The sequence below is a fragment of the Dioscorea cayenensis genome, unplaced genomic scaffold (assembly GCF_009730915.1).
Source record: "Dioscorea cayenensis subsp. rotundata cultivar TDr96_F1 unplaced genomic scaffold, TDr96_F1_v2_PseudoChromosome.rev07_lg8_w22 25.fasta BLBR01001667.1, whole genome shotgun sequence".
NCBI classification, from domain to species: Eukaryota; Viridiplantae; Streptophyta; class Magnoliopsida; order Dioscoreales; family Dioscoreaceae; genus Dioscorea; species Dioscorea cayenensis.
Window position 1 is genome coordinate 261,860 of NW_024088058.1, and position 19,010 is coordinate 280,869.

At 35.7% G+C, this 19,010-nt stretch overlaps 1 protein-coding gene across 2 annotated transcripts; it reads left to right on the forward strand.

The window, feature by feature from the left end:
• The first annotated feature begins 9,335 nt into the window (after positions 1-9,335).
• On the forward strand, positions 9,336-18,810 carry LOC120256842 (protein CELLULOSE SYNTHASE INTERACTIVE 3). Of its 2 annotated transcripts, XM_039264515.1 has the most exons (8): positions 9,336-9,584; positions 9,912-9,994; positions 10,211-10,298; positions 10,500-13,554; positions 14,094-16,638; positions 17,257-17,711; positions 17,801-17,917; positions 18,116-18,810. In XM_039264515.1, the coding sequence occupies exons 3-8, from the start codon at positions 10,225-10,227 to the stop codon at positions 18,275-18,277; spliced, it is 6,408 nt and encodes a 2,135-aa protein (XP_039120449.1). In that variant the 5' UTR covers positions 9,336-9,584; positions 9,912-9,994; positions 10,211-10,224; the 3' UTR covers positions 18,278-18,810. The 2 variants fall into 2 exon arrangements, with proteins under 2 accessions (XP_039120449.1, XP_039120450.1); XM_039264516.1 differs by lacking the exon at positions 9,912-9,994 and having other exon boundaries at positions 18,116-18,277.
• The last annotated feature ends 200 nt before the right edge of the window (positions 18,811-19,010 follow it).

Sequence of the window (19,010 nt, forward strand, 5' to 3'; positions counted from 1 at the left end):
TTTCACTTGCTGGAGAGGTTTTAATTTATTAAAAATCAAGTGAATTTCCGAATTTTTTTTTAAACATAAAAAATATTAATAATATATAAGAAAGGCAGAGATGAAATTATGTTTAGAATAGTTTTTTTTTTACTATTTTACACAGCTTATCATTGGGTTTTTTTTTATTAGAATCCGACAAGTGTATAACATTAGTTAAGGTAAAATATTTGAAGATAAGGGCAACGGGTGTTCGTTGAAGTGGTATTAAATTAAAATAAATATATTAAAATAAATAAATGCGCTTGATGTTTGGATGAAGCAAACATGCATTTACAAGAATGTGTGAATTTAAATTTTATTTTGATTAACTCTAACATAATTTTTAAAAAAGAATAATAATAATTTATATTTATATTTATAAAAAAAATAAATTAAACTTAAAAATCAACTATTGTGGTTAATATGTTTAACATTCAAATCCTATCCTATATGTTAATTAAAAAATTACATTTAACCAATAATATAGATCTATAAATACCCCATCTATCCATCCATGAAGAATTACGTGAGTACAATTCTTAATCGATTATAATTTTCAATGGTGAAATAATATATATAAAGGGTAAACATCATCTGCGGACGGTCGCAGGTGAGCACAGTAACCTTAATTGCGCTACAGTGAGACGAAATTATGGTTTAGGGGTGGGTTGATTAGTTTAGTTTGGGTTTAGTTTTTGGTTACTATGCATCTACTATAGACATCCCCAAACAATGTATTTGGTTGAGAAGGTCCCCCAAAACCCGTTCACTCTCTCTCCCTTTCCATGCTCTTTCACTCTCTCTCCCTTTCCATGCTCTTTCTCTCTTACCTTTTTTTTATTAGCTAACTTAAATTATATATATATATATATATATATATATATATATGTATGAGAACCACTCTTTTATAAACGTCCGTAGATAAAAAATTTATAGATGTCTATTATCAACCGTCGAAACTCGATCTAACGGCTAACATTGATGAATAGTATGTACTGCAGTACCATATACAATAATTACTGTTTGAAATAGTATAATAAATAGCAATATTATTCATCAATGTCGGCCATTGGATCATATGATCCAACGGCTAACAATTGGATGTTTATAAATTTTTTTATTTATGAATGGCATAAAAGATGTAAATTATATATATATATATATATATATATCCTTGCTTCCATTTATTATATTACCGTCTACCGAGCTATTAAATTTTCTAAATGAAGCCATACTTGAATGGATTGAAATGAAGAAACAATGAGGAGGATGGGTTATCTTGACCATTGTCAATCAACATCATGAGTCTTATTCAATGCCGGAACTAAAGGGAACATCCATGTAATGCAAGTGGGATGGATGTTAAGTGATAACCCTCTCTTTCTAATACTTATATCCACTAATTTTAAATCAATGTCATTGCTGTGGCACAGCCGCTTGGACGCTTCTTCTTTCGCCATTAAACAAAACACATGCTTCTTCATGTGAAATCATCTTGTCTTGTTTTATTTTGATGGCTTTGTTTTGATTGTGAGCCTTTTTTATTATTATTTTTTAATCTATTTATTGTTGTTTTTTAAAAATAAATTTTATAAATATTTTATATTAATAAATATTAATTTAATTTTATTCGTATAAGTGATTGATAGCACAAGTAACTCCTATGCTTAAGATTAACAGTTCTATTTGAGAATTTGGGTTGACTTGTCCACTTATAAAAAAAATCAATTTTAAAAAGAACTCTTCTAATCTTATATTTTAATTCTGTAACCAAACTTCTTTTATTAAACAGATAATTATATATATATATATATATATATATATATATATATTGTGTTGGTTACTAATAAAAGAATAAATTATAAAATATTTAATGTTGATAATTAATTGAATTAAAGTATGACTTGTTGGTATAGAAGTTTTTGTTCTAACTAATATTTAAATCACATACACTTACTCACCAACAAGGCACAAGTTATCTATTATTTTTCAATAAATATATAAACACAACAATAACGACTAGCTGTTAATCTTAATTATTGGTTCCGCTATATGGCTCCAAGTTGCTTTATCAAGAATTAAAAAAACTAAATAAACTATAATTTTATAAAATTTCTACCAAAAAAAAAAAAATTTATGTAAACTTTACTATTCTCGATCCCAAGCCTGCATGAGAGAAAACAAAAAATCAGTGCTAGATAATTATTAGCCAGTAGCTAATTGTTTGCCAAAACAAAACAAAATCAATATGATTCTGAATAAAATACTTTTAAATAAATATGTGAATACAATTGATTAATCAGCAATGCATTTATATTTGACATGAATTCATGGTTCAGGGCACATTAAAATGTAGTTCCCTTTAGTTTTTCCTGACATGAATATCTAAAATATATAATATTTCAAGTATACTATTGAAAGACGGTTAAAGAAAGTTTTTTATATTAAAAAAAATTACTTCCAAAAAGAAGAAACTAGCCCCGTAGACTAGTCTCCAGTTAGACTTTGGGATTTGTTTATTGTTGTCATTATTATTATTTGTCTATTTTATTTCTCTATTTTATTATAGTCACTTCCACTCCTAGTGAAAAATGTTGCATTTTGTTAGACTCGTTTTATAAGACAATTAGAGAATTTTTATTTAATTATTAAAAAAATTTCAATGAAGAAGAAACTAATTGTAGACTTCGAAGTTTGATTTATCATTGTGATTGTTTTTGTTTGTCTGCTTTGTTTGTTGTCTCTTTTTATATTTAGTTCTATTCATAGAAGAATAATGCATTTTGTCAGATTTTATGTAGTGTGTAGGGATGGCAATAATACCTAAACCTAACCTGATCCGACTATATCCGATCCGAGTTTGACGGGTAAAATCTAATTTGACTGGGTTTTGGGTCTGGTTCGGGTAAAACCCGACTTATATGAAACGGGTGAGAGTGCATGTATGGGTATTCTAATACCCACCCGTACCCGAACCTGTACCCGTCCTGACCCGAAATTAAAATTATTAAAATATTTATATAATATATATACATATATATATACTAATATATTCTACAACTTAATAATTTAGGGTTTTTTATTTTTCCTTTCTTTAGTCTTGTAATTTTATAATAATTTTTTTATTTTATAAACAATTATAATTACTTTTAAGTTATTTTTTATAAAAAATAATATATTTTTTTATTAATTTTTTAATATGGGGGTATATTAGCAGGGTAGCTGGTATGGGTATAAGTATGGTAAAACCCACACCCGACCCGACCCGTTGCCATCTCTAGTATTGTGTTGTTTTTTTTTTATGTTTTATTTTTAATAAATATGATTTATCAGCAACAACAACAATAACAACGCTTGTTCATTTTAATGGAAAGCAAGTCAATAATTTTATCCATATCTAAGTGATATATCGAAGAAGAGGAAAATGTGCCAAAATAATAAGCTAGATGGCGACATTCTAGCAATAGACTTTTTTATTATGGTCTAATTGGTTAATCATCAATGCCCAACCCACTTCTAACTAGTTCATGCATGCCATTCATGATAAACCTTTACAATCAAATTTTTTCTATATTCAAAAATAAAAAATTTCAATCAATATTAAGTTTTAAGTCTAAGGAGTTTTTTTTTTTTCAATATGAATAAACTACCCCAAACACTGACATATTTTTTATTATAATTTTTCAGCCATATATTAAAAAAAAGTTGAATACTTAATTTATTATACGGAAATCATGTGACTTAATAGCTTAATTATTACCACCATGGTAAGAAAAAAAATTTATTCTCCAATTAAAAATGAGTGAATCAAAGTTTTTTTTTTTATATATTTGTCATTTTTCTCTCTGCATTAAATATATTTTTTATAAAAAAATAATACTTTTATTCACAATAATTAATTTTTTATATTTTTGACTCGTCCTTCTTTTCAAAGCAGGTTAGTATTCCGTGTTTTATAAAAAACAAAATTTTTTAACAAATTTTTTATTATATACAAATATTTAAATTCAAAACTATTCACTTAAATAATTTAGACCTCTAGCACTTTGATTAGCTTTATTAGTAATATTGACCTTTGAAAATTTGCGTATAAATTAATTTTAAAGCATATTATAAAAAATTTGAAATTAGTATCAAATAAACAAAAATTAATATTTTATTATTGAATAGTAACAATTTTAAAATTATTTATATATATATATATATAATAAAGTTTAGATCTAGTGTTATGATGCCATTATAATGACAGTATCTACGTTGGCGTATTAGAATCACTTGATATGACTTTGTCGCCCAAGAGAACATGATGCTGTGCTATCACTTCTCACTGGTCCCTCCAGATGATCAGGTGTGCTAATCCCAATGCACATTAATGGTCTTGATTTGATTATCATCATAAGACTTCTTAAATTACTCAAGTTTACCAAACTTGGGTGGAAAGTGGTCCTGCCAGCCCAAATGCACCCAAATGTATATTTTAAACTCTAAACAAAAAAAAAAGGCAATGTTTTGATATTTGAAGAATATAAAAATATTTGTAGATTGACAATGTTGTTGTTGTTGTTGTTTTTTTAGTTTTTATTTTATTTTTTTTATAAAAAAAGATTATTTATATTATTCATCATGTATGAAAAAGGATTCGACCTCTCAATCTTTTACTGTATGAAAAAGGCCTGTTTGACTGCAAAATAAAAAAATATGGCATAATTTTATTATGTAAGAAGTGTAAGTGATTATTACAGAAATTATAACATATTTTATTTCTACAGAATGAGTGTTTGGTTACCGAAATAAAAAAAAATACGGAAATCCATCGGTCGGCAACTAGACCACCGGTGGATCGCCGGTGTGTCCTGGAGGCCAGTCGGCCGGACCACTAGTGGATCGCCGGTGTGTCATCGGAGGCCGGTGGACTGGCGGTTGGACCGGTGACCAGTCGCCTGAAGCCTGCCGGACCACCGGTGGATCGCCGACGTGTCACCGGAGCCCGATGGACCGGTGATCGGACTGTCAGTAGACCGATGACCAGTTGCCGGAGGCCGGTTGGACCGCCGGTCGGACTGGTGGCCGGTCACCGGAGGCTGGCCGAGCCACCTGTGGACTGGTGACTGGTTGCTAGATCAAAAAAGAAAGAGAGACTTTTTACAATAAAAAAATATTCCACTAAGAGTGGAATATTTTTTTATGCCATAATGCGTATATTATGCTATAATTTTATACTTTAAAATAAGTACTCCAAATGTACCAATATGCATAATTCTCAGAAAATATTAAATTATGGCATATTGTACAGATTATGTCATAATTTTGGCCTATCCAAACGGGCCCAAACAGCAATGTTTTGATATTTGAAGAATATAAAAATATTTGTAGATTGACAATGTTGTTGTTGTTTTTTTTTTAGTTTTTATTTTATTTTTTTTATAAAAAAAGATTATTTATATTATTCATCATGTATGAAAAAGTATTCGACCTCCCAATCTTTAACATGGGACTTCTGTGTCTTACGATTACCTGTTTTACTGTTGAATTATATTAACATTGGCATTAACATTGGCTTGGTAATGTAACTCTAGATTTATTTAATAGATTATATTAAAATTTAATGAAATTAATATATGATCTATTTTTTATCATAAAAATATAAAATTAATTACATTTTTTTACATAACAATATCTAAGCATTGGTTGTTGTAATAATGTAATTGACCACAATTATAACAAGAGAGTTAGTATTTCATTTCTCTTCTCAATCAAAAATCTCGGTAATTTTATCTATTGTCTCTTTATATTTTTTCTAAAAAAATAATAATATAATTAACAAAGAAGACTAATGTTAATGAATATTTTGTAAAAATTATAGTAATATATTCAAAATGATAATTATTTCAGTCTTTTCTTTTAATAAAAATGCAACAAAGTTTTACTCCAACAAAACTTAAAATAAGTTTTTCCATCAATTGTATGAACTTCATCAATCTCACCGTCAAAATAAAAAATTGATTGGAGATAAAAAAAAAAAAAAATCACTTCATATCGTCAAAATTTATGGATATATTATAATAAAATACAAGATGTGGGTATTTACATTTGAACGCAAACAATAATAGAAGACAAATATTTTTCCCTATATAAAACCTCAAAACCATATAAATAAAAACAACTTTGCTCTTCCATTCACTGTACTCCATTATAAAAAAAATTATTTACAATTCTTAATACAGGACTGGTAATCATTTATTTTCCTTCCAAGTGATTAAAGTGAGAGGACTGAGGTTTAACTCCTTCTCACAATAGTGATTAATGACAGTGGATTAGCCACATTTATACGAAATAGGTTGTTTAAAATAAGTAAACAATAAATATATTAAGCTAAAAAATAGAAATACAAATACCAATAGGGGACTAAAAAAAAGACCAAACAACAACTATAAGTTCACGAGAGGTGGATTACATGACACAAAAAACTACATATAAAGACAAAACGACATGAGACTTAAAAGAAAGAAAACAAAGAAAAAGAGAAAAACACAATGTCCTTCAAATGTTGGTGGAAACATTTGGACCACACAGGAGCTCCTGAGTTACTAGTGAATTCTCAGCAAAAATGAGGCTTCTTTTAGTTGTTGGGGTTATATCCTTAAGTTAAGGGGAAAAAAAACAAAATAGCAAATCCCCTTATAAAATTAAATTACATGCAATATATTAGGCTAAATAACAGAAATACATAGACCAATAGAGGACGAAAAAAGAAGATCAAACAACAACTACGAGTTCACTAGGAGTAGATTACATGACATAAAAGACTACATGTAGAGACAAGATGACATAAGACTCAAAAGAAAGAAAAACACAAAATTAAGAAACAACAGTCATACTTCAGTTATTGGTGGAAACTTTCAGACTGCATTGGAGCTCCTGAGTTACCAGTGAATTATCAGCAAACGCGAGGCTTCTTTTAATTGCCAGGGTCATTTCCTCAAAAATGCAAGGGGGTGAAATAGTACATCCCTTTCCAAAATTAACTTACATGCAATATATCAAGCTAAAAAATAGAAACACATAAACCAATAAAGGACAAAAAATAAAATACCAAACAACAATTATAATTCCACGAGGAGTGGATTACATGACATAAAAGACTACATGCAGAGACAAGATGACATAAGACTTAAAAGAAAGAAAAAAACAAGGGGAAAACACAAAATTCAAAAATAATTGTCACCCTTTAGGTATTGGTAGAAAACATGCGGACTGCCGAGTTGAAGCTCCTTAGTTGACAACAAATTCTAAGCAAAGGTGAGGCTTCCTTTAATAGTCGTGGTCATTTCCTCAATCTCAATCTCGAGGAAAAAACAAAATAGCAAATCCCATTCCAAAATTAAATTGCATGCAATATATTAAGCTAAAAAAAAAATACATAGACTAATAGGGTCACGAGTATACAAGGAGTGGATTACATAACACAAAAAGATTACATGAGGAGACAAAACGACATATGACTCAAAAAGAAAGAAAAAGGAAAAGGGGAACACATTCTTCGAGAATTGGTGGAAACATTCCAAATGCGCTAGAGCTCCTGAGTTGACAGCAAATTCTCAACAAAAGTGAGGCTTCTTTTAATTATTGGAGTCATTTCCTTAAGCTCGGGGAAAATAAACAAAATAGTAAATCATATTCCAAAATTAAATTGAACGCAATATATTAACCTAAAAACATAAATACATAGACCAATAGGGAATGGAAAAGAAAAGACCAAACAACAGCTATTAGTATACAAAGAATGGATTACATGACACAAACAAAAGACTACATGCAACAACAAGACGACATAAGACTCTAAAAAAAAGGGAATACATAGAATTAGGAAGCAACAATCATCCTTCAGGTATTGGTGGAAATATTTAGAACAAGCTGAAGTCTTGAGTTAGCAGCGAATTCTTAGCAAAGGTGTTGCTTTTTTTTTTTAATTGTTGGAGTCATTTCCTCAATCTCAGGGGGAATAAAATTGGGAAATCCCTTTCCAAAATTAAATTACATACAATATATTTACCTAAAAAACAGAAATACATAGACCAGTAAGGGACGAAAAAGAAAAGACCAAACAACAACTACAAGTTTTATAAAAAAAGTGGATTACATGACACAAACAAAAGACTACATGCAGCGCTAAGACAAGACGACATAAGACTCCAAAGAAAAAGGATAAAAAAGGGAAAAATAGAATTAGGAAATAACAGTCATCCTTTAGGTATTGGTGAAACATTCAGAACTCGTTGAAGCTCTTGAGTTAATAGCAAATTCTCAGCAAATGCGAGGCTTTTTTTAATTGTTTGAACCATTTCCTCAATCTCAAAGAATAAACAAAATTGGGAAATCCCCTTCCAAAATTAAATTACATGTAATATATTAACCTCAAAAACAGAAATACATAGACTAATAGGTGATGGGAAAGAAAAGACCATACAATAGCTACAAGTCTACAAAAAGTACATTACATATATAACACAAATAAAAGACTACATGTGGGGATAAGATAAGACGACATAAGACTCCAAAAAAAAAAAGAGAAAAACACAGAATTATGAAACAACAATCATCCTTTAGGTATTGGTGGAAACATTCAGAACACGCTGGAGTTCTTGAGTTGGCAACGAATTCTCAGCAAAGGTGAGACTTTTTTTAATTGTTGGAGTCATTTCCTCAATCTCAGGAAAATAAACAAAATAGTAAATCCCCTTCCAAAATTAAATTACATGCAATTTATTAACCTAAAAAACAACAATACATAGACCAGTAGGTGTTGGAAAAGAAAAAAAACCATACAACAGCTATGAGTCTACAAAAAGTAGATTACATAATACAAATAAAAGACTGCATTTGGGGATAAGACAAGACGACATAAGGCTCAAAAGAAAAAAAAGAAAGAAAAAAAAGAAAAAATATAATTATGAAACAATAATCATCCTTCAAATATTAAAAGAAACATTCAGACCGCACTGGAGCTTCTAAATTACTAGTGAATTCTCAGTAAAAGTGAATCTACTCTTAATTGTAGGTGTCGTTTCCTCAAAACTTTTGAGGGAAGACAAAAAAAAGGTAAATCCTATTCCAAAATTTACATGCAATATATAGATATACATGGGAAAAGCATCGCTGTCAAAAATCTCTAGCCTCATTAAGAAGGTCCCTTTTTGGTGTTCCTTTTTTGGGTCTCAAAGAAAATATCACACTCTCTCTTTCTCTCTCTACATCTCAGCTAATGCTAACTACTTCTCTCGCTCTCGTTTTTCTAATTTCTCCACCGTGAAAGGCCCAGTTCCAAATAAACAAATACTGACAGAGAAAGCCAGAGAAAACCAAAAGCCGAAAGAACTCTCTCTCTCTCTCTCTCTCTCTCTCTCTTTCTCTTTCTCTTGCGCTATTGTCTACGTTCACAACGGCCATTGAGGGGAAACCGACCGACAGGCGAGGCTGGGAAGGAGGGGAGGGAAGTGAAGAGGCCTAGAACTTGCTCAATCCCTTGTCTTTCATCTCGGTCTCTTTGATTCCTTCATTTTAAGGTGAGTTTTCAGTGGTTTTTGGTCCCATTGTGATGCGATTTAGCTGAATTTGTACTGTATGTTTGGATTCTCTCTGGTTTAGTACCGGATGTTGGCTGGTTGTACGTTTGATGGCTTGTTTTTTTTTGTGATTTTTTTTTTTTATTTGGCTAATTTGAGTTTTGGTGTGATTTTGAGAATAATAGTGGTGGAAAGCTCTAATTTTTATGCTCATTAGCGAGATCTCGTGGGGTTTTTACTTCTGATTCTGGTCACATTGTGAGGAGAAGGAGATCTGATGTGTTTTGCCCTTTTTTGTGATGTTTTTTGGTTTGTTTGTGGATTTAGGCTTGGGTTTGTTGGTGATTTCATCTGTGAGCGTCCCCCTTCTTTGGGGGAAAAGTAGGGGAGAATTCTCTTTTGAATTGGAGGTAAGATTTCTTCTCTTTTCTTCCTCTCATTGTGGCCATGATTTTTTTCTTTCTTTTTCTTTAAAAAAAAAATATTTACCTGAGAGAAGTTAGATCCATGGCTATTTATGTGTTCAATTCTGAGCATTTACCTCTTTAATCCATTTAATTCGCTGAGTGAGGTAGTTGGCATTAGATGTTGATTTGGACTAGTGGATTGATAGCTATCTCTTACAGGTTTATCAGTGCTCATGCCGGAATCTCCCTCTCTGGGTCCTGGACGGTCAGTCTCGCCATCACTTTCATCGCTGTCTTCTCGCTCTAGGTATGCTTTGTATCAGAACCGTTCTCATTGAAATCCCTTGCAAAAGAATGAAACTTGATGGATCAATCCTTATTCCTTAGTTGCGGCAATCATAAACTTGATCCTTGCCGCACTGGCTGCTGTTCGTCATGTGGAACTTGTTAATGGAAGTCCATTGAATGTTTTGAGAGTACTAATGTTTGTCTGTTGTAATTACTGCAGAGAATCAAATGGCGCAGTTGCTGGGGATGACCCTGAGGGCACTATGGCCACTGTGGCCCAGTTTGTGGAGCAGCTCCACACGAATATGTCATCACCATCTGAGAGGGAGTTGATCACCACAGGATTGCTAGCTGTTGTTAGAGCAAAGAAGGAGGCACGTACTTTGATTGGGTCCCATTCTCAGGCAATGCCATTGTTCATATCTATTCTTAGAAATGGTACATTGACGGCCAAAGTGAATGTTGCGTTAACTCTAAGTGTTCTCTGTAAGGAAGATGACTTGCGTGTGAAGGTGCTTCTTGGTGGCTGTGTGCCTCCATTGCTTTCTCTTCTTAAGTCTGACTCTTTCGAGGCAAGGAAGGCTGCAGCTGAGGCCATATTTGAAGTATCCTCTGGTGGCCTTTCGGATGATCACATTGGCATGAAAATATTTATAACTGAGGGTGTTGTGCCAACCCTGTGGGAACAACTTAACCCAAAGATCAAGCAGGACAAGGTGGTTGAGGGCTTTGTGACTGGAGCGTTGAGGAATCTTTGCGGGGATAAGGATGGTTACTGGAGGGCCACACTTGAGGCTGGAGGAGTTGAGATCATCACCAGCCTTCTTTCTTCAGACAACACGTCATCGCAGTCGAATGCTGCCTCTCTCCTTGCTCGCCTTATCTTGGCTTTTGGTGATAGCATCCCGAAAGTTATTAATGCAGGGGCAGTTGAAGCTCTTCTCCGTCTGCTTGGTCGTGATAATGACATATCAGTTCGTTCTAGTGCTGCTGATGCCTTGGAGGCCCTCTCATCCAAATCTGTTACAGCCAAGAAAGCTGTGGTGGATGCTGGTGGCATACCAATCTTGATTGGGGCTGTCGTTGCCCCTTCCAAGGAATGCATGCAAGGGGAATCGGGCCATGAATTGCAGGAACATGCAGTTCGTGCTTTAGCAAACATCTGTGGTGGTCTGTCTTCTTTAATCCACTACCTAGGCGAACTCTGCCAATCTCCTCGTCTATCTTCACCTGTGGCAGATATAATTGGAGCATTGGCATATGCACTGATGGTTTTTGAAGGCATTGAAGAGGAGTTCAATGCTATTAAGATTGAAGACACTCTAATAATGTTGCTAAAACCAAGGGATAAGAAATTGGTACAGGACCGGCTTCTTGAGGCATTGGCCAGCCTTTATGGCAATGCTTGGGTTTCCAATAAGCTTGATTATGCTGATGCAAAGAAGGTTCTTATTGGGCTGATAACCATGGCTTCTGCCGATGTACAGGAGCAGCTGATTGTCTCTTTAACAAGCTTATGCTGTGACGGTCTTGGCATATGGGAAGCACTGGGGAAGAGAGAAGGGATCCAATTACTTATATCACTCCTTGGACTTTCTGGTGAGCAGCACCAGGAGTATGCTGTTGCTTTATTGGCAATTTTAACTAATCAGGTTGATGATAGCAAGTGGGCTATTACAGCTGCTGGTGGTATCCCTCCGTTGGTGCAGTTGCTAGAAACAGGTTCTCAGAAAGCAAGGGAAGATGCAGCTCATGTTCTGTGGAATCTCTGCTGTCACAGTGATGACATTCGTGCATGCGTTGAGAGTGCTGGAGCTGTTGCAGCCCTCTTGTGGCTTCTTAAGAGTGGCGGGCCAAAAGGGCAAGAAGCTTCAGCTAAGGCACTGAAGAAGTTGATCCGCTATCCTGATTCAGCTACTATCAACCAGTTGCTAGCATTGCTCCTTAATGATACTCGAAGTTCAAAATGCCATGCCATAACTGTTTTGGGTCATGTCCTAATCTTGGCCTCTCATAAAGATTTGGTGTGCAAAGGGGCTCCTGCTAATAAAGGTCTCAGATCTCTTGTTGAAGTTCTTAACTCATCCAATGAAGAGACTCAAGAGTGTGCTGCTTCAGTTCTTGCGGATTTGTTTAACATTCGACAAGATATCTGTGACAGCCTTGCAACAGATGAGATTGTTCATCCATGCATGAAGCTTTTGACTAGCAAAACTCAAGTTGTTGCAACCCAATCTGCACGAGCCTTAGGTGCACTGTCTCGTCCAACCAAGTCTAAGGCTGTGCATAAAATGTCCTACATTGCAGAAGGTGATGTTAAACCCCTAGTTAAGATGGCAAAAACGTCCTCCATTGATGCCGCTGAAACTGCAGTTGCTGCTCTGGCAAATCTTCTCTCTGACCCAAAAATTGCTGGGGAGGCTCTTGAAGATGACATTATCTCAGCTCTCATGAGAGTGCTCGGTGAAGGCACATTGGAAGGCAAGATGAATGCTTCTCGTGCATTCCATCAGTTAATAAACCACTTCCCTCTGGGTGATGTGCTAACTGAAAATTCTCAATGTCGTTTTTTGGTTCTCACACTTGTGGATACCTTAGCTCCCACTGACATGGAAGGAATTAGTTCCTCAGAGTCTCTAGATGTTCTTGCTTTGCTTTCGAGAACAAAACAATGTGTAAATTTCTGTTATCCTCCATTGACCCCTCTTGCTGAATCGCCCGAAACTTTGGAGCCATTGGTTCAATGTCTAGCTGTTGGTCTACCTCCAGTACAAGATAAAGCAATCGGGATACTTTCAAGGTTATGTAGGGATCTGCCTGTTGCACTTGGTGATCGCTTAGGAAGGCCAGAATATATCTTGTCTCTTGCTGACAGGATAATGAAGTCGTCCAGTTTAGAAGTAAGAATTGGTGGAGCTTCACTTCTTATTTGTGCTGTAAAGGAGCATAGACATCAATCGGTGGACGTGCTTGATACATCAGGACGTCTAGAAGCACTTATTTATGCTCTGGTCGAAATGTTAAAATATCATTCCAGATGCAGTTCAGAAATTGAAGGCCGGGTTTCCAGAGGCTATCTAGATAGAAATACTTTCCACCCAGAAGGGGATGATGTGGTGGTTCCTGATACTGCAGCTGTTTTGTGTGGAACAGTTTCCTTATGGTTGCTATCAATAATTTCTTCTTCTCACATGAAAAGTAAACTGACCATCATGGAAGCTGGGGGGGTTGAGGCACTATCACAAAAGCTTGCAGGTTATGCAGCCAATCCTCAGGTATGATGTTCATTATTTATAGTATCAAACCATTTTGAGTTCATCCAGACAATTGTTCTTGTTAAAGATTTACATGAATTCTTCCTTTTATAGGAAAGACATAGCAGTAGTCCACGATTTCACTTGATCAATGAGTTTCTAATTGAATAGGGCCATCTAATTTCTTTTAAAGCACCAGCCTCCATGCCAAACTTGTTAATTACATGCAGAACATATGTTTATAAAATGTGGCAAGTTATTATCTGTACTTTTAGTTATCTGGGCTTTAGCTGATGAGGTGTTGGAGCAAGTATTAGCAGCCATAGATCCTCTGATATGGTTGATAAATGCTCATTAAAGATGTGTGGCAGCAAGTATTAGCAGCCATAGATCCTCTGATATGGTTGATAAATGCTCATTAAAGATGTGTGGCAGTTTTCTTGTTTTTGCTGATTAATGGCACTTTCTAGTCAACGTTTTAATGCTTTTTAATATATATGTACAGTCTCTGCTAATTGGTTTACAAACTTTGACCTGGTTTCGGTCCTCTTTACTTGTAGGCGGGATTGGAGGATGCAGATAGTATATGGGTCAGTGCCCTTCTTTTAGCTGTCTTGTTCGAGGATGAAACAGTGGTTCTATCTCCAGCCACCATGAAGATTATCCCATCCCTTGCGTTCTTACTTAAGTCTGATGAGATTATAGACAGATACTTTGCTGCTCAAGCAATGGCTGGTCTTGTTTGCTCTGGGGATAAGGGACTAAATCTTTCTATTGCAAATTCAGGTGCTGTTGGTGGGCTAATAACTCTCATTGGTCACATAGAATACAATATGCCGAACCTTGTTGCGTTGTCTGAAGAGTTTAATTTGCTGCACAACCCTGATCAAGTTGTTCTAGAGCATTTATTTGATACTGAAGATGTAAGAACTGGGGCAACTGCCCGCAAGTCTATTCCGTTATTAGTGGACCTTCTGAGACCAATACCAGACAGACCAGGTGCTCCTCCAACTGCTGTTCAACTTCTAATGCGCTTGGCACATGGGAGTGATGCAAACAAATTGGCTATGGCGGAAGCTGGTGCACTGGAAGCTTTAACAAAATATCTCTCCTTGAGTCCTCAAGACCCAACAGAGACTATCATAACTGATCTCTTGGGAATCTTGTACAGCAATTCTGAGCTCCTTAATCATGAAACTTCATTTAGCTCCTTGAGTCAGCTTGTAGCTGTTTTACGGTTGGGCTCAAGAACTGCCAGGCTTAGTGCTGCAAGGACTCTACAAGAGCTATTTGATGCGGAGAACATTAGAGATACTGAAATGGCCAGGCAGGCGATTCAACCTTTAGTTGACATGCTTGACACAGGATATGAGAGGGAGCAACAGGCTGCTCTTGTTGCATTGATCAAATTGACATCTGGAAGTACTTCCAAGGCACTGTGCCTGACTGATGGGGAAGGCACACCACTTGAGACACTCTACAAAATTCTGTCATCTAACTCATCAGTGGAACTCAAGAAAGATGCTGCTCAACTTTGCTATATTCTCTTTGTAAATTCAAATGTGCGAGCTATGCCCACAGCCTCAGATTGTATTCAACCTTTAATATCACTGATGAATTCAAACTCAGCTGTTGCTGTAGAATCTGCTTTGCGTGCTTTTGAGAGATTGGTAGATGATGAGCACCATGCAGATATTGCAGCAACATCTGGAGTTGTGGATCTTCTTGTTGGATTTGTTTCTGGGTCAAACTCTCATCTCTCAGACCTCAGTATCAGTGCCCTTATAAAGCTGGGGAAGGACCGTCCAGACTGCAAGCTTGATATGGTTAATGCTGGAATAATTGACAAGGCACTTGAAATGCTCCCCGTTGCTACAGGTTCTGTTTGTTCTTCCATTGCAGAGCTGATTCGCATATTGACAAATAATACTGGTATTGCAAAAAGTGCTGCTGCTGCAAGAACGGTGGAACCTCTTTTTCTGCTTTTAAAACGTACAGATTTTACCATGTGGGGGCAGCATAGTGCCTTGGAAGCACTTCTAAACATTTTGGAGAAGCCGCAGAGTCTAGCAACCTTGAGATTAACACCCAGTCAAGTTATTGAACCCTTGATATCATTTCTCGAGTCCCCATCCCAAGCCATCCAGCAGCTTGGCACACAATTATTGTCACATCTTCTAGAGCAGGAGCATTTCCAGCAGGATATCACCACAAAGAATGCTGTGGTGCCTCTTGTACAGCTTGCCGGCATTGGAATTCTGAGCTTGCAGCAAACAGCAATAAAAGCACTTGAGAGTATATCTGTGAGCTGGCCAAAAGCTGTTGCTGATGCTGGAGGCATATTTGAGCTTTCTAAGGTTATTATTCAGGATGATCCCCAGCCTAGTCTTGCATTGTGGGAGTCAGCTGCTCTGGTGTTATCTAATGTTTTAAGATATAATGCTGAGTACTATTTTAAGGCCTCAGTTTTGGTGCTTGTAAGATTGTTGCACTCCCAATCGGAGAGTACTATAACGGTAGCTCTCAATGCTCTCATTGTTCGAGAGAGGGCTGATGCTTCAAGCTCTGTATTGATGGCGGAGGCCGGTGCTGTAGATGCACTCTTAGAACTCTTAAGATCTCATCAATGTGAAGAAGTTTCTGTCAGATTGCTTGAAGCCTTGTTTAATAATGTGCGGGTGCGAGAAATGAAAGTCGCCAAATATGCAATAGCCCCTCTGTCTCAATACTTGTTAGATCCTCAAACCAGATCACAAACTGGAAGGTTTCTTGCGACTCTGGCGCTTGGTGACCTTTTCCAAAACGATGGTCTTGCCAGAGCCACTGATGCAGTGTCTGCATGTCGTGCTTTAATAAGTCTTCTTGAAGATCAGCCAACAGAAGAGATGAAAATGGTGGCAATTTGTGCATTGCAAAGCTTGGTTATGCGCAGTAGGACGAATAGGCGGGCAGTGGCAGAGGCAGGAGGAATATTGGTTGTGCAGGAATTACTCCTATCTCCGAATGCTGAAGTAGCTGCACAGGCTGCATTGCTGATCAAATATCTCTTTTCAAATCATACACTCCAAGAATATGTATCAAATGAGCTTATCAGATCACTGACAGGTAATCACTCCTTAGAACTGTTTGGAGAATAAATAATATTAGTATTTTTTTCTCTGAGCATTAAGGTGTGCCTAGTTATCTGTTGATTACCATTGCTGGAATCATATACATGAAAGAATCTTATCCCATTATGTGCCACATGCTCGATGACCAGTGTATACCTCCCAAGTCACTTCAAACCCTCCTGCACAACACTGATCTGGATTCTGTCTATCACTGATTTTCATCTTTTTAAATGTCCACTTGGAGTCTTCATACCTATAATGGCCAATTTACTTTCAGTTCCGCTTGTCATACCATTTCATTAGTTTCTTTATCAATTTAGCATCACTTTGTGTCAACACTGAACAACATTTACCTGGTTCATGGCACTCTGGATTTGCATTTTCTATGAATTATTGATACCTAATTGGCATTTGGAGAGTGCACCGGGTCAGATTGATGGATTCTAAAACCTGGATATGGACATTGGATATGCTAGTTGACCATGGTTTTATGTATATTCTATTGTTCTGTGAAGATGTGCACTCAACATCATGCATACAAGGCCGTTCCTGAAATTCAGGGTATGCCAAGTTCCTTTATATAATTATTTAATTATTTTGGATTGGTTTGCAGCTGCACTAGAAAAAGAGTTGTGGTCTGCTGCAACTATCAATGAAGAGGTTCTCAGGACCATTTATGTAATCTTTTGCAACTTCAAGAAACTTCGCACATCTGAAGCAGCCACCCTGTGCATCCCACATTTAGTGGGTGCACTGAAAGCTGGGAGTGAAGCTGCCCAAGACTCTGTTTTGGACACCTTTTGTTTACTGAAGGAATCATGGCCAGAGATGAATGTGGACATCGCAAAAGCTCAAGCCTTAATTGCTGCGGAAGCCATCCCTATATTACAACTACTTATGAAAACTTGTCCACCTAGTTTCCATGAAAGAGCTGACAGCTTGCTGCACTGCTTACCAGGTTGTTTGACAGTGACCATCAAACGTGCAAATAACTTGAAGCAAACTATGGGGAGCACTAATGCATTCTGTCGGCTGACAATAGGAAATGGCCCTCCAAGGCAGACGAAGGTATTGGTGGAGAGCAATCGCTGCCTGAAGTTTTTATTCCCACATTTACGGCTACCATTTCTAATAACATGTTCCTTATTATCTTTTAGGTAGTGAGCCATAGCACATGCCCAGAATGGAAGGAGGGTTTCACTTGGGCTTTTGATGTTCCTCCAAAAGGGCAGAAGCTCTATATTCTCTGCAAAAGCAAAAATACATTTGGAAAGGTATGCACTACAATCCTGTTTATACAGTTCAAAATTTGTCAAGACTTAAAATTCCTCAAGCATTCTCAAATGTTCAAATGTTTTTTATGCTGCCCACAAAAGCTATACATTCTTGATTTTTTTTTTTTCTTATGAACCGATAATCATTCAAATCATGAAATAGATTCTTCATACTTGTGGTTTTTAAACGTATGGCAGACAACCCTTGGGAGGGTAACCATTCAAATCGACAAAGTTGTGACAGAAGGAGTATACAGTGGGTTTTTCAGTCTAAGTCAAGATGCAAATAAGGATGGATCATCAAGAACACTTGAAATTGAAATTGTATGGTCCAATAGAATGTCCAGTGATGGCATGTAGATTTGTTCATCAACAGCAGTAGTATCTTAGCTATACTAAGGTCCAGTGGCATTGCCTGGGAAGTTGGTTTGTTGTTTGTAAATGTCCTATGATCTCCAGTTTTGCTGTCACATGAGAAGACGATGAATATTAAGTGCGAATCATTTATACTTGTTGTGGATCTGTAAAGCCGAAGAACATAATAAGGTTCTGAATCATCAATGGACGGGTGAAGACGTCGGTAATATTGGATTCTACATAGTTTTGCTTTTGTACAGGCTAGGTGTTCATTCCTGTAATTACAATGGGCTTGTGATCATGGATGTCTCATGGGAGATGGGTGAGGTGCAGCTGCCTTTGTTTTTAAGTAGGTTAAAGGGGAGCATCACCATCATTATATATGATTAATTAAGTGATTAGTGTTCTGGTTTGCATAATTATTTGGGTAAACTGGCTGGGAAATTAATACATTCTGTAGTTATTTATTATGTCTCATGTCTGTACAGTGATTTTATTTTCTAATTTTTGATAAATTCTATTTTAACAGTTTAATATATATTGTTATATTTGTTTGATGTTGAGATTAGTGCAGTGGTTTGCATAATCATTCTACTTGATGGGATATTTTTGGCAGTTTGTTAATGAAATTAATGCATTCTTTGACAAGACTTGTGTTGTATGTACTTTGTAGATATTGATATATGAATGAAGAACCAACCAGGTGGGGCTGTTAATAAAATTGATAAAACAAAAC